This window comes from Bos grunniens, chromosome 15 (assembly GCF_055505025.1).
Source record: "Bos grunniens cultivar Pamir isolate PY7600 chromosome 15, Bosgru_T2T1.0, whole genome shotgun sequence".
In the NCBI taxonomy this organism is placed as follows: domain Eukaryota; kingdom Metazoa; phylum Chordata; class Mammalia; order Artiodactyla; family Bovidae; genus Bos; species Bos grunniens.
This window is the reverse complement of record NC_141179.1, coordinates 67277672-67291571: the sequence shown is the minus strand read 5'-3', so window position 1 is coordinate 67291571 and position 13900 is coordinate 67277672. Positions and strand designations below refer to the sequence as shown.

The 13900-nt window shown below is 45.2% G+C and overlaps 1 protein-coding gene across 1 annotated transcript; it reads left to right on the top strand.

Annotated features, from left to right (window-relative positions):
• The first annotated feature begins 310 nt into the window (after positions 1-310).
• COMMD9 (COMM domain containing 9) lies at positions 311-13341 on the top strand. Its single transcript, XM_086341154.1, has 6 exons — positions 311-377; positions 6813-6938; positions 8361-8500; positions 10078-10112; positions 10942-11045; positions 12553-13341. Exons 1-6 carry the CDS (start codon positions 327-329, stop codon positions 12691-12693), a joined length of 597 nt encoding a protein of 198 aa, XP_086197280.1. The 5' UTR covers positions 311-326; the 3' UTR covers positions 12694-13341.
• The last annotated feature ends 559 nt before the right edge of the window (positions 13342-13900 follow it).

Here is a 13900-nt window from a genome sequence, read left to right as displayed (position 1 = left end):
TAGGAATCGAACCCGGGCCTCCCGCATTGTAGGCAGACGCTTTCAGCGCCTGAGCCACCAGGGAAGCCAATTTTCTCCCCTGAAAACTATCCAGCGCCTGCGTCCTGCAAATCCCACGGTCCTCGAGTCCTCCGGCTTGAGCAGTCCCGCCTGCGCCCCCTGCTCGGCGCCTCCCCGCCCTGCTCCACGCCTCCCCACCCCCTCGCTCCGCAACTCAGGCCGCTCCCGCCACCCAGAAGGACTACCACTCCCGGTACGCCCTGCGCGGCTATCGGAGCCACGTGACCGCGCTTCTACGCCTACCTCGGTCACGTGACTCGGGGAAGATGGCCGCGCTGACGGCGGAGAACTTTGCAGCTCTCCAGAGCCTGCTGAAGGTAAATGGGAGGGCTGGGGCCAGCGCAAGACGGGCCTTTGTCTCCAAGACTTTGGACAGAGCAGGAGTTGAGAATAAACCAACCCTGATTTGGAGCCACGACTCTGCCACTGCCTCTCACTGTGACCCCTGGCAGGTTGTCGCGCCTTTCCGAGCTTTTTAATAGTAGAAACAAAATTAGCATCGCTTTGACAGGATAGTGGGGAAAACAAGACAATGGACTTGAAGGTGGTGTACGAAGGTGCCCTACTAAAAGTCTCTGGGGCTGGCTTTTGGGATTGGTGCATTGGGGTAGTAATCGCTAGATCCGCCTTACCAGTTCCCCACGCACTTTAATTTTGAGATCTTGATTAACAGTCAGTTGCGAGAAAACAACAACAACAAAAAAACACCCTATACAGAGAGATCCTATTTGCCATTACCCAGTTTCCCCCAGTGGTAACATTTTGCAAACCTATGGTATGATACTACAACGAGGATATTGACATTGATAGTCAAGATGCAGAACATTTTCCATCACCACAGGGTTTTTCATGTTCCCCTTATAGAGCTACACCTACTTGCCCTCAGCCTTCACTCCCTCTCTAAACTCTGGCTAATTTGTTCACTAATTTGTTCTTCATTTCTATAATTTTCTCATTTCAAGTATGTTCTATAAAGGAAATAATACAATATACAACCTTTGGGGACTGGCTTTGTTCTCTGAGCCCAGTTTTCTGGAGATTGATCCATGCCATATGTATCAATAATTCTTTCTTTTTTGTTGCTTAGTAGTATTCCATGGTATGACGTCGACAGGGTTTTTTGCTATTACAAATAAAGCTGCTGTAAACACTTGTATACAGTTTTTTTTGTATTGAGCACAAGTCTTTAGTTTTCTGAAACGAATGCCTAGGAGCACAATTCTGGATCTTTTAGTAGTTGCATGTTTTGGGGTTTTTTGTTTTGTTTTTATGAAACTGCCAAAATTTCCAGAATGGCTATACCATTCACATTTGCAACAGCAGTGCATGAATGATCCAGTTTCTCCCCATCCTCACCAGCATTTATTGGCATCGCTATATTTTATTTCAGCTATTCTGATAGGTGTGTTTTTCTATCTCATTGTGGTTTGAATTTTAATTTCTCTAATGGTTAATGATTTTGGACTTCTTTTCATGTGCCTACCATCTGTATCTCTTCAGAGAAATATCTGTTTATGTTTTTTGTTCATACTCTTAATTGCATTGTTTGCTTTTTACTTTTGAGTTTCTTTATATATTCGAGAGTGTGGTCCTTTGTCATATATATGTGTGGTTTGCACATATTCTTTCCTAGTGTATAGCTACAGAGAATTGGTGGCTCACCCAGCAGAAATGTATTGTCTTCCAGTTCTGGAGGCCAGAAGTATGAGATCAAGGTGTCAGTCAAATTGGTTCCTTCTAAGAATCCCAGGGTGGGCTGCCGTCTATGGGGTCGCACAGAGTCGGACACGACTGAAGTGACTAAGCAGCAGCAGCAGCAAGGGCTTTAAGGGATAGTTTGTTCCATGCTTCTTTCCTACCGTCTGTTGGTTTCTGATAATATTTAATTTTGTAGTCTCTGCATTCACCTTCACATGGAGTTCTCCCTGTTGGCATCTCTGTTTCTAAATTTCCCTTTTAAAGACAGCATCAGTCATACTGGCTTAGAGTTCACCCTGTGTTCCTTGGGGCTTCCCTAGTGGCTCAGATGGTAAAGAATCTGCCTGCAAAATGGGAGACCTGGGTTCGATCCCTGGGTTGGGAAGATCCCCTGGAGGAGGACATGGACCCACTCCAGTATTCTTGCCTGGAGAATCCCCATGGACAGAAGAGCCTAGCAGCCTACTGTCCATAGGATTGCACAGAGTAGGACATGACTGAAGCAACTTAGCAACTCAGCACGTGTATGACCTTATCTTCACTAGTTATATTTGCAGTATGCATGCATGCATGCAATCCTATTTCTAAATTAGATTGCATTCTGAGATCCTGGGAGTTATGACTTCAATAAGTGAATTTTAGGGGGACACAGTTCAGCTTGCAACAGAAGCTTTTGCAGAGCAAACGTTTTAATTTTGATGAAATACAGTTTTTTAAAAAAATTTCCTTATATGAACTGTGGGGTTTTTTAAAGAATTGTACTCTTGGTATAAATTCTCACAACTCTTTGTGAAGCCATAGCTCTTAAAAATTTCCCCTATTTTTTGCTTATAGTTTTATATATTCCATTTATATATCTTTTAACATTCAAGTCCATGACCAGTTTTGCCTTAATTTTGTATAAGGTGTGTGAGACACTTTGAGGTCCCCCCCTGCTTTGGCCTATGAATATCCAGTCCTTGAAGTACCATTTGTTGAAAAGTCTATTTCCTTTGTTGGAATTGCTTTTGCAATTTTGTCAAGAATCAGTCAGGCATATTTGCATAGGTCTACTTCAGAGGTCTTTGGTTTGTTCCATTGATCTATTTGTTTATCCCTCTGAAAATACCATATATTCATGATTACCATAACTATATAATAAGTCTTAAAATCAGGCAGATGGATTCCTCCTACTTCATTCTTTATCAAAATTACTTTAGCTATTCTAATTGTTTTGCCTTTCTATATCAATTTTAGAATGATCTTGGATATATCTTTAAAAAAAAACTTGCTGAGATTTTCATAGGAATTGGGTTAAATCTGTTTATGATGTAGGAGCAAATTGACATCATTTTAATGTGTTGGATCTTCCAATCCATGATCATGGTGTGTCTCCCCATTGATTGAGATCTTTGATTTTTCTTATCTGTGCTGTGTAATTTTCAGCATACAAGTCCTGTACATGCTTTGTTAGATTGATTGCTAAGTATTTCTTCTTCTTTTTTTTTTTTTGAGCAGTTGCAAATGATATTGTACTTTTAATTCCAGTGTCCACATGTTCATTGCTAGTGTGTAGAAATATACCTGATTTTTCTATGTGTCTCTTGAATTTGCAAACTGCTGACCTCATTTATTCTAATAATTTTTTGTACATTTCTTTGGGCTTTCTCATAGACTGTCATGCTGTCTGCAAATAGGGACAGTTTTATTTCTTCCATTCTAATCTGCAAACCCTTTCTTTCTTCCCCTTGCCTTGTTTTAGTGGCTAGAATTTTCAGCACTATGTGGAGTAACAGTAGTGAGAGCAGACAGCTTTGTCCTGTTCCCGGCTTTAGTCTTTGATGGTTAAATATGCTGTCTCTAGGTTTTTTGGTAGATGCTCTAAATCAAGTTATGGAAGTTCCCCTTTATTCCTAATTTTATGAGAGTTTCCATCAAGAATGGATGTTGAATTTTATCTACTGCTATTTCTACATTGATTGATATCCTGTGATTTTCTTCTTGAGCCTGTTAATATGATGGACTACATAGATTTTCAAATACTGAACTGACCTAGCTAGCATCCCTGGAGTAAATTCGACCTGGTTATAGTGAATAATGCTTTTTATATATTGCTAAATTCTATTTGCTAGTATTTTGTTAAGGATCTTTGCATCTCTTTTAATGAGGGATATTGGTCTATTGTTTGTTTGGTTGGTTTTATATATATTCTCTGTCTGATTTTGGTATCAGAGTAATGCTACCTTTGTCAAATAAATTGGGAAATGTTTCCTCCTATTGTGTTTTCTAGAAGAAGATTATGTAGAATTAGTTAATTCTTTCTTCAAATGTTTGTTAGAATTCTCCAGTGAAACCATCTGAGTCTGGCAATTTCTTTTCTAGAGGTTTTAAAATGACCAATACAGTTGCCTTAATAGTTACAGGACTGTTCAAGTTTTCAATTTTATATTGAGAGAGTTGTGGTAGTTTGTGTTTTTTTGAGAAATTGATCCATTTCATTTAAACTGTCAAATGTACGTGTGTATAGTTGTTTGTATTTAGTTATTCTCTTATTTTCTTTTTGAAATCTGCGGGGTCTGTAGTGATATGCCCTACTGCCTTCCTGATAATGGTAATTAGTGTTCCCTTTCTTTTTAACTTTGTCAGTCTTGCTAAAAGTTTGTTAATTTTTTAAAATTTATTTAATTTAGTTAATTAATTTTTTGAAGTTTGATATTTTCAAAGAACCAGGTTTTTGTTCCATCAATTCCTCTTTTTTCCTGTTTTCTTTTTTTTTTTTTTTGGTGTCTGCTCTTTGTTATTTCCTTTCTTCTTCCTTTAGGTTTATTATGCTCATGTTTTCTAGGTCCTTGAGATGAGAGCTTGGGTTATTTTTTTGAGATTTTTCCTCTTTTCTAATGTATGCATTCTGTGCTGTAAATTTCTCTCTCAGCACCATCTTGGCTGTATCCCCAAAATTGGGGTATTGTATTTCATTTTCATTTATTCACTTGAATAAATGAAATAAGTTATTTCATATATTTTTAAGCTTTCCCTTGAGACTGTCCCTTTAGTCTGTGGATTATTGTTTCCAAATGTTTGGACACATTTCTTTGATCTTTCTTATTGATTGCTAGTTTGACTCTTGTGTTCGTTGACAGCACTCTCTGTATGATTTCAGTTCTTTTAAATTCATTAGGGTTTGTTTTTTGGCTCAGAATATCATCTCTCTTGGTAGGTGTTCAGTGAGCTTTTGAAAAGAGTGTGTATTCTGTTGTTACTGGGTGGTGTTCCATAAATGTCAATTAGGTTGATTGATGGTGTTGCAGAGTTCTTCTGTATCCTTGTTGAATCTGGTCCAGTTGTTGTATCAATTGTTGAAAGAGGGGTGTTAAGGAGTCCAGCTGTATTTATGGATTTGTCGATTTCTCCTTTCACTTCTGTTTTTGCTTCCCATATGTAGTAGCTCTCTTGCTGAGTGCTTACACTCAGGATGTCTTCTTGGTGAACAGAACTTTTTATCGTTATTTAATGTCCCTCTCTGTCTCTGGTAATTTTCTCTGCTGTGAAGTCTGCTTTATCTGATGGTCATGTAGCCACCTTGCTTTCCTGATTGTTTGCATGATCTCCTTTTCCATTCTTTTACTTTTAATCTGCTGCTGCCATTATATTTGAAGGGAGTTCCTTGTAGACAGTATTTAACTGATCACATTTCTTAATCTAGCGGTCCCCAACCTTTTTGAGACCAGGGACCATTTTTGTGGAAGACAGTTTTTCCACAGACTGGGTTGGGGGCTATGGTTTTGGTGTGTAAATACATTACATTTATTGTGTACTTTATTTCTGTTATTATTATATCACCTCCACCTCAGATCATCAGGTATTAGATCCTGGAGGTTGGGGACCCCTGTTTTAACCCACTTAGCCTTTATTTTTTCTTTAATTTTTCTGCCTTTCTGTGGGTTGTTTGACCAGTTGACTATTTGGGGGAATTCCATTTTGATTTATCTATAGTGCTTTAAAATGTAATTCTGTTTATAACCCTTATAGTGCTTATTCAACTTATTACATTTATTTACATAATATCACAATCTCAGAGGCAATATCAGTATCATCATTTTACCAGGTAGAGTGAAGTAGTCCCTTATGTATGATATAGTTATCTTAAATACTTCCTCTACATACAGTTAGGGCCACATCGGACAGTGGCTTTTCTTTTTTGCTCATACGTCCCAGACTGAGCTGAAGAAGAGGGCCACCCAGGAGCCCAGTGGGTGAAAACAAAGAAACTCCAGCAAATACTTGCTTTCTCTTATCGAAGACCAAGAGAAGGGATAGCTTGGGAAGAGAGAAAACTGTTAGATAGCAACTGTTTACTCCACCAAAGCACCACAGGAAAAACTGTGGCCCCGCTGCCCACTGTGTCAGCAAAGGCTGGGGGGCACAGACTCCCGCCGTGTGAGGCTGCGACACCGTGTTTCAGCAGCCCCGGCAGCTGGCGTCAGAGAAAGCCAAGTAGGGAGCTGGACTCCCATCCCCACCGGCGGCTTCCACCACCCCTGGCATGAGTGGAGACTACACGGAGCCAGAACTTCCACCTCTGTGCTGTGGCAGCAAGGAGCCCCCACGTTAGAGTGTCAGCAGGAACCAATAGGGGAGCTGGGCTTTCATCTCCATTCAGTAGTCATGAAGCCGCATCCTCCCCCCCAACACACACACACACACACACACTCCCCGTGCTACCTGAGCAGTGAAAGAGAAAGCCAGCTAAAACAGAAGATTTAAACAAGGTCTGCGGTCTCAGGACATAATATGACCGTGTCATTCCTTGGTCATGAGGTCCCTAGAAGGTCTGCCTTCTCTCCGTTTTCAGCATTATCTTACATTTCTGTAAAGTGCCTGGGGAGTTTAGCCGTGTTTAGCAGGAAAAATAAGAAAAAGTACATCTGCATCATCTTCCCAGAAATGGAAGTGTCCTATGCCCCTCTTAGGTGTTACGCCTTAACCGAGACTGTATTATGTTCTTAAGAAATGTATTTTCAGAGTCTGAGTTTGTTTCTTGTTTTGTCTTTTTCCACCTGTGAATTAATTTATAGGCCTCCTCGAAAGATGTTGTCAGACAGCTGTGCCAAGAGAGCTTTTCCAGTTCAGCCCTTGGCTCCAAGAATCTCTTGGATGTTACGTGTTCCAGCTTGTCCGTGACCCAGGAGGAGGCAGAACAAGTAAGTGTGGTCAGAAATAACCTCTGGCCACTGGCTTCTCAGCTCATCAGTCTCTTCATTGACGTCCCAGCCACCGCCACGTCCAAGGGAATTTTTCCCCTGAATTGTCTGTTGACATTACAGATGGGTTTTTTTTAATGTTAGGGAAGTTAGTGGGAACCTGCTGTGTATCACAGGGAGCTCAGCTCTGTGCTCTAGAGGCACCCCTGTAGGATGAGGGGGTGAGAGGGAGACCCAAGAGGGAGGGGATATATGTACACTTAGAGCTGATACACTTTGGTGTGGTTTAGTTGCTAAGTTGTGTCCATCTCCTGTGACCCTGTGGACTGTAGCCTGCCAGGCTCCTCTGTCCATGGGGATTCTCTAGGCAAGAATACTGGAGTGGGCTGCCATTTCCTTCTCCTGATACCCTCTGTTGTGCAACAGAATCTAACACAGTATTGTAAAGCACCTATGCCCTCCGCCCCCCAAAAAAGCTGTTGTCATTGAACCTTCACATCGTTACGATAAATGAGGCATGTATGGGAAGACGATAGCCACAATCAGAGCTCTTGACCATTTCATTTTCAGATTTGTTACCTAGACGGTGTGCACGAAAGCCACACTTGTGCTTTTCTGAGCTGAGCCACCTCCCATGGCATCTGAGAAAGCCCTAAGGCAGAGAAAATTACCTCCGGGGCATCTTGTTAGGTTCACCTAAGCAGTGTGATACTCACAAGATGAGGACAAGCCACACTTGGCTACACATGCACTTGGAACGACCCGGGGTAGAACCTGGACGATGTCTTAGCAGGGCAGCATCAGCCACTCCTTCCACAGGGGGCTCTTTGCTCTCCTCACCCTCCCTGGTGACAGCTAGGGGGTAAGGAGGTGACATTCCAGCTACTCTGGATGAAAACCCAAAACTCCCCCACAGCCAGTACCACTGCAGTAAGCACAGCTTCGGGTGCTGGCAGGGACGGTGTGGCCACACTCAGGGAAGCCCAAAATGTGGGCTCTGGTGTCTCCACAGGCCTCCCGTCCAGCGGCAGGGACCAGTGCAGTGTTGCCTAGTAACACAGCTGACTTGCTGCTGCGCTGACATTACCAGGGGAACAGGCTAGAAAGTTAGCTTAAGGTCAGAGTGCGTGCACCAGGAAAAAAACGGGCTTTATTAGCCCTTTGCCCGCCAGCACAGAGACTTTCTGGCAGGTTGATAGCATGCTTGGTCGGGCAGCTGCATGTCCTCTAAGCAACAGGTGGACTTGGAGGCGGGCCGAGGCACGTGGGCATCAGCGGCTGGGCCCCCAGGGCCTCTGGACTTCTGAGGCCCAGCGTGAGTGACAGTGGCAGCGTGCGGCAGGCCCTCTTCCCAGCAGGGGACGGCGCCCTGTGCCCTGTGCCAGTGCCCCTCACCGCCCAGGCTCCCCGTCTTCCCCGCAGCTGCTCCAAGCCCTGCACCGCCTCACCAGGCTGGCCGTGTTCCGTGACCTCTCCTCCGCCGAGGCGATTCTGGCACTCTTTCCTGAAAATTTCCACCAAAACCTCAAAAATCTGCTGACAAAAATCATCCTGGAACACGTGTAAGTGCTCATTTCTTGAGAGTTTCTTATAATGCTGGTATGTTTCAATTTCTCTTCTAGATAAAATATGCTCATTCTTGAAAGGCAGGCACAGGTCAGCAAAAAAGAAGAAAACCATTAAATCCACCCCCCAGAGGGTTAGCAGTGTTCACTCCGTAACAGAAAACCTTTTTTGAGGGATGTACTTTTTCCATTTACACAGAGAGAGAGGGATTTTGGTTTTGCTTTTGTATTTAACACAGTGATGTCGTGCCGTTTTATAACTTGCTTGTTTTCAGTTCACAGTATTAATGTGAATGATATTCCAGGGTGATAAGTATTTACCTTCAGTATTATTTTTAATGGCTAACTGTATTTCATTATATGAAGAAATTATGTATAATTTAGTTAATAGATACCTTAGTGTTAGACATTTAGGCTGTTGGCAGTTTTCACTTCAGTGAACACTTTCTTGGGGAACCTTTGCCCACATTGTGCTTAACTATTTCCTTGCTGGTAAATGGTGATATTGACATTTGGCTTTTTATTATCCAGTCAGCCATTGGGAAGACTGCCCCAACTATTTCTCCATCAGTAAGACGTGGGAGTGCTACTCTCCCCACCATCACCTGCACTGGGGGAATGTTTTTTTTCACTTCCGAGTTTTACAAATGGCACATGGTACCTCATTTCAATTCATGTATCTGTGCTCCTGGGTTTCCCAGGTGGTGCTGGTGGTACAGAGCACACCTGCCAGTTCAGGAAACACAAGAGACCCGAGTTCGATCCCTGGGTCAGGAAGATCCCCTCGAGGAGGGCATGGCAGCCCACTCCAGCATTCTCGCCTGGAGAGTCCAGTGGACAGAGGAGCCTGGCGAGTTACAGTCCACAGGGTTGCAAAGAGTTGGGCATGACTGAAGTGCCGTAGCATGCTCGCATGAATCTTTGGTACTAGTGATGTCAAATATCTTTTTCATGTTATTGGTCATTTTTATTTCTTTTGTGAATTATCTGTACATTTTCTACCTGGGAAAATCCTTTTCAGTACATATAATTTAAGCAGAACTGATTAACTGCTGGTTAGCAGCAGGCTTGAACAGATCTCTGTGATAATCACAACGGATAATGCTTACTTACCAAGGGTTTTGCTGCTTATGTAGAAACCTTCTCATGGGTAGCCACGTTTCACTCGGACTCTGCACCTCGCCGTGGCGGGGTTTGCTGTAGCGTTAGGTCTGTTTGGGTGTGTTTTATGTAAGGTGCCAGCACTGTGTAGGAGATGCCTAGTGACAAAGGATGAGTTGACCTTTTCTGTTTTGTCTCTGAGAACAGCAGTACAATGTGATTACAGGGCATTTAGCCTTCTCTTGTTTTTCCTAAGCTGAAGACTGAACAGCTGTGGCCTCTACATCACTCGATTCTGTAAAACAAACAGCTGCTGCTTGGAGGGGGGCATTTCTGTGGTCCTCTCCTGTCAGGAGGGGATTGTAGGTTTGAAGATCCCCGAAGGAGCGGAGGCCCAGGCCACGGGCCTCATTATCGGAAGACCCAGTTGGCATCCCTTTTCCATTCTGTTTTTCTCATCTTTCCCTAAACAGATCTGCTTGGAGAGCTGAAGCCCAAGCGAATCAGAGTGAGTACCAAGGAACCTGCCTCTTTCCCCACCCCCCTTCCTCCCCAGCCCTAACCCTAAATCTGCTGGAGTTTTTAACTAAAACCAAAGTGAATCAACCCACTTAGTGGTTGTTCTGCATTTCTTTTTAATCCTACTTTTTAATATTGTTTCTGATTATAAGGCATGTTGTTAAAAAAAAAAAAAACTTTCTGTCCAAAGCAGAAAGTACTTAAAATGACTATGTTTCCATTAGAAAACAAATTAACGATAATTGAAATTATTGTGAAAGAGTGAATAAAACTGGGTGCTTGATAAATGGTCACTAAACTCGGTCACAGTGCTGCAGAACTTGGCCTGCATTAGCTCATTTAGTCCTCCCAGCAACCTTGTAAACGGGGTGGGAATCATCCCCATTTTACAGATGAGCAAACAGAGGCTCAGAGGTTAAACAGGAATATTGAAGCCAAGCCTGTGTGTCTCTCAAACAAAAGCTCTTTCTGCTGTTGGCAAAGCTACACATTTCCTAAGACTCAGGCCACGGCCTCATCTTCTCTACCTGTGTCATTCATTCCTCATTTTCCCTTGATGTCTGGAGGGCTAGGTGTTCAGGCAGAAGCCTGGAGGTGCTGTCCACCAGGAGTCCACACTATAATAAGTGCGGGGGCCACGAGCAGTGGTAAGGAAGGCCCAGGGCTTGCTGTGGGGTCTTGGGCCCCATCTCTCTGTCTCCCTCAGAGGCTTGCGGTGTGGCCTAAGGGCCTTACAAGTGTGCAGCCCTTAGAGCTGCCCATCATAAAGGCTTGGTTACTCGGTGGTGCGAGGGCTGAGCGGAGCTGTATCCCCGCAGTCTCTCTGCCGCGCCTGGTGGACCTGGACTGGAGGGTGGACATCAAAACCTCCTCAGACAGCATCAGCCGCATGGCCGTCCCCACCTGTTTGCTCCAGATGAAGGTATGTCCACCGTCATGCTCACTGGAAGGCAGGGGGCGGGGCACGAAGGATCTGTGTCCCACAGACCAGCGGAGATGCCAGTCTCCAACATCATAGGGTCTCTGTGTGTGTATTTAGTCGCTCAGTCATGTCCGACTCTTTAAAACCCTTTGGACAGTAGCCCGCCAGGCTCATTTGTCCATGGAATTTTACCAGGCAATAATACTGAAGTGGGTAGCCATTCCCTTCTCTAGGGGATCTTCCTGACCCACGGATCAAACTTGCATCTCCTGTGTCTCCTGCATTGCAGGCAGATTCTTTACCTGCTGAGCCATCAGGGAAGCCCCTAGCCCCATAAATTAAGAAGCTGTAGCACCCCTAAAGTGCAGAGTGTTTATTTAGAAAGTATACATGAATTAGCATAGTACAGTCATAATAAAACCTATACCAAAAGTAGAAATATTTTAAAATAAGACAGACAAGAGATACTAATTTTAAAAATAATTTGTTGAACCTAAAGGTTACCTTCGACACTTAAACGGGAAGGTTTGGCTTTAACGATAGGAGCACGCACTCAAATTTCAAATTGTCTTCTTGATAAGTCTGGTATACTTGACTGAGTTCTTGTCCAAACTAAGGGGGCTGTCGCTGTCTGTACCATGCTGAGCAGGGGCTCCTGTTAGCAGTTGGAGAAGTGTCAGTTCTTCATTTGATTGTTCACATGCAGTTGCCTCAGTGGTGGTATCTTCACAGTTATTTTCAGGAATCTTGTTAAGTCACATACCTATTTTTAGGGTTTGTTTAGTTAAAACCTGGGCTTCCCTGGTGGCTCAGATGATAAAGAATCTGCCTGCAATGCAGAAGATCTAGGTTTGATCGCTGGGTCAGGAAGATCCCCTGGAGAAGGAACTGGCAACCCACTCCAGTATTCTTGCCTGGAAAATCCCATGGACAGAGGAGCCTGGTGGGCTACAGTCCATGGGGTCGCAAAGAGTTGAACACGACTGAGTGACTAACAGTTTCAGGTTTGTTTTTTTTTCAGGTTTTAGTTAAAACTAGATAAGGTAATGCTGTATTTAGTTAACCACCAGACAGCCAGAAACTCAACACTGGTGAGAAAATGAAAACAGAGGGTGCCTCTGACAACTTAAGTTTTAACTATTAGTGTAAGACCTACTTAAAAAAAGATGCAGACACATGTAACTAGAGGCTGTAATGTTTTTCCTGCATCCTGGCGGATTCTTACATACCCGTGGAGCCCCGGCCTAAAGTGCCAGCATGCACCCAGGCGGTAATTTTCATTCAAGCGCTGAGTTGGGGGTGGGAGGGTGAGGGAGCCTGGGCTTCTCCGATTCCTGTTCGGAGCCCCTAAGACGGCTCCCGCCCTGCCCCCATTTGCTGGGTAACTCCAGGACTAGCACTCGTGACTCTGAGCAAAGAGCCTCTCCTCAGAGCTTCACCAGAACCAGGTAAGGCCTGCAGGTTAAAGAGAGGCAGCCTTGACTCTGGGGAAATGTTCTCTTCTCAGATCCAGGAAGATCCCAGTCTGTGTGGGGACAGGCCCTCCGTGTCGGCCCTCACTGTGGAGCTGAGTAAGGAGACGCTGGACACGATGTTAGACGGGCTGGGCCGCATCCGGGACCAGCTGTCCGCCGTGGCCAGCAAGTGAGGCGGCCCGCGGGCCCCAGTGCCCTGCCCACTGCCCCCCAGCACGTGGAGGCCCCCTCAGCGCCCACCGCAGGGGTGGGGGACCGGCACGGAAGGGGGCTGGCATCCAGAAGGCGCAGCAGCTGGGTCGGGAGGAAGCAGCCGGGCCCCCACGCTCTTCTCCTCACTCGTCTTCCTTTTGCTCTCTCTGAAGCCGGTGGGCAGAAGCCACTGTCCCCACAAGGCTCCTGTGGGGGGGACTTTGTGACAGCTGTGGCAGGAGAGGGAGGGAGCGTTGGCTGGGTCAGCTGCCTCTGCCTGACTGAGTGGGGATTCAGGCCCAGGTTGTGGTGCTCATCTTAGTACGTCCCTGTCCAGCACTCACTCTGCTGGCTGAGCTCGCTTCTGCTCTGGAACACATGCAGGGAGTCAGGCAGGCGACGTCCACAGTTCTGCTCTGTCAGAGGAGCCAGACCGACCCCACAGGGCAGGGTGCCCGCAGTGTGCCCGTCTCCCTGAGCCCAGAGCCTCCCCAAGCCCTTCATCCCTGCTGGACCGTGGAAAGTGGGAATTCATTCCCTTCGTGGAGCCAGTGCCCCTTCCTTGATGTAATGGGACCACTCGGGGTGAAGAAGTGGGAGTGACTGTAAATAAATACAGTTGTAAAACCTTTGTGATTCCAGTCGCTTTTGTAGCTTGTCCTTGGCTTGAGTTGTTACCTTGGACCAGTGCTGCCTGTCATTCGTAAAGATGCTGTCTCTGCACGTTGTCCTTCCTGGCTTATCTCATGACCATAGCGTGACCCGAAACCGGTCCTGTGAACTGGCCCACCTTCCGTATAGTCTGTCGCATAGAGGAAAAGCAGAGTTGACCTCAGCAGGTGCTTCTCACGAGAGCTGTGATGAACGCCCTCCTCAGGACTTCCCCGGTGGTCCACTAGCTAAGGCTCCATGCTTCCGATGCAGGGGGCCTGGGTTTGATGCCTGGTCAGGGAACTAGATCCCACATGCTGCAACTAGTACCCATTCCAGCCAAATAAATAGAAAAAAAAAGTACTCCTCAAGGAGTTTAACTGGGTGGAATTGTCACTGTCACATGCCTGACACGTCCCAGGGGCTCAGTGTAAGAGGTGCCCCTTATCCATATCACTCAGTATCAACAGCCTGCAGCCTTCTCTGAGTGCTTTGCTCTGGCGACTTCTCGGGTGATGTGTGTGGATGGTGTGCTTG

What these genes read in the sequence shown, in the direction of transcription:
- COMMD9 (XM_086341154.1), top strand. Translation starts at nt 327, where the DNA reads ATGGCCGCGCTGACGGCGGAGAACTTTGCAGCTCTCCAGAGCCTGCTG. An exon ending in CTCTCCAGAGCCTGCTGAAG is followed by an intron (nt 378 to 6,812) that starts GTAAATGGGAGG and finishes ATTAATTTATAG; the next exon opens with GCCTCCTCGAAAGATGTTGT. An exon ending in CCTGTTTGCTCCAGATGAAG is followed by an intron (nt 11,046 to 12,552) that starts GTATGTCCACCG and finishes TTCTCTTCTCAG; the next exon opens with ATCCAGGAAGATCCCAGTCT.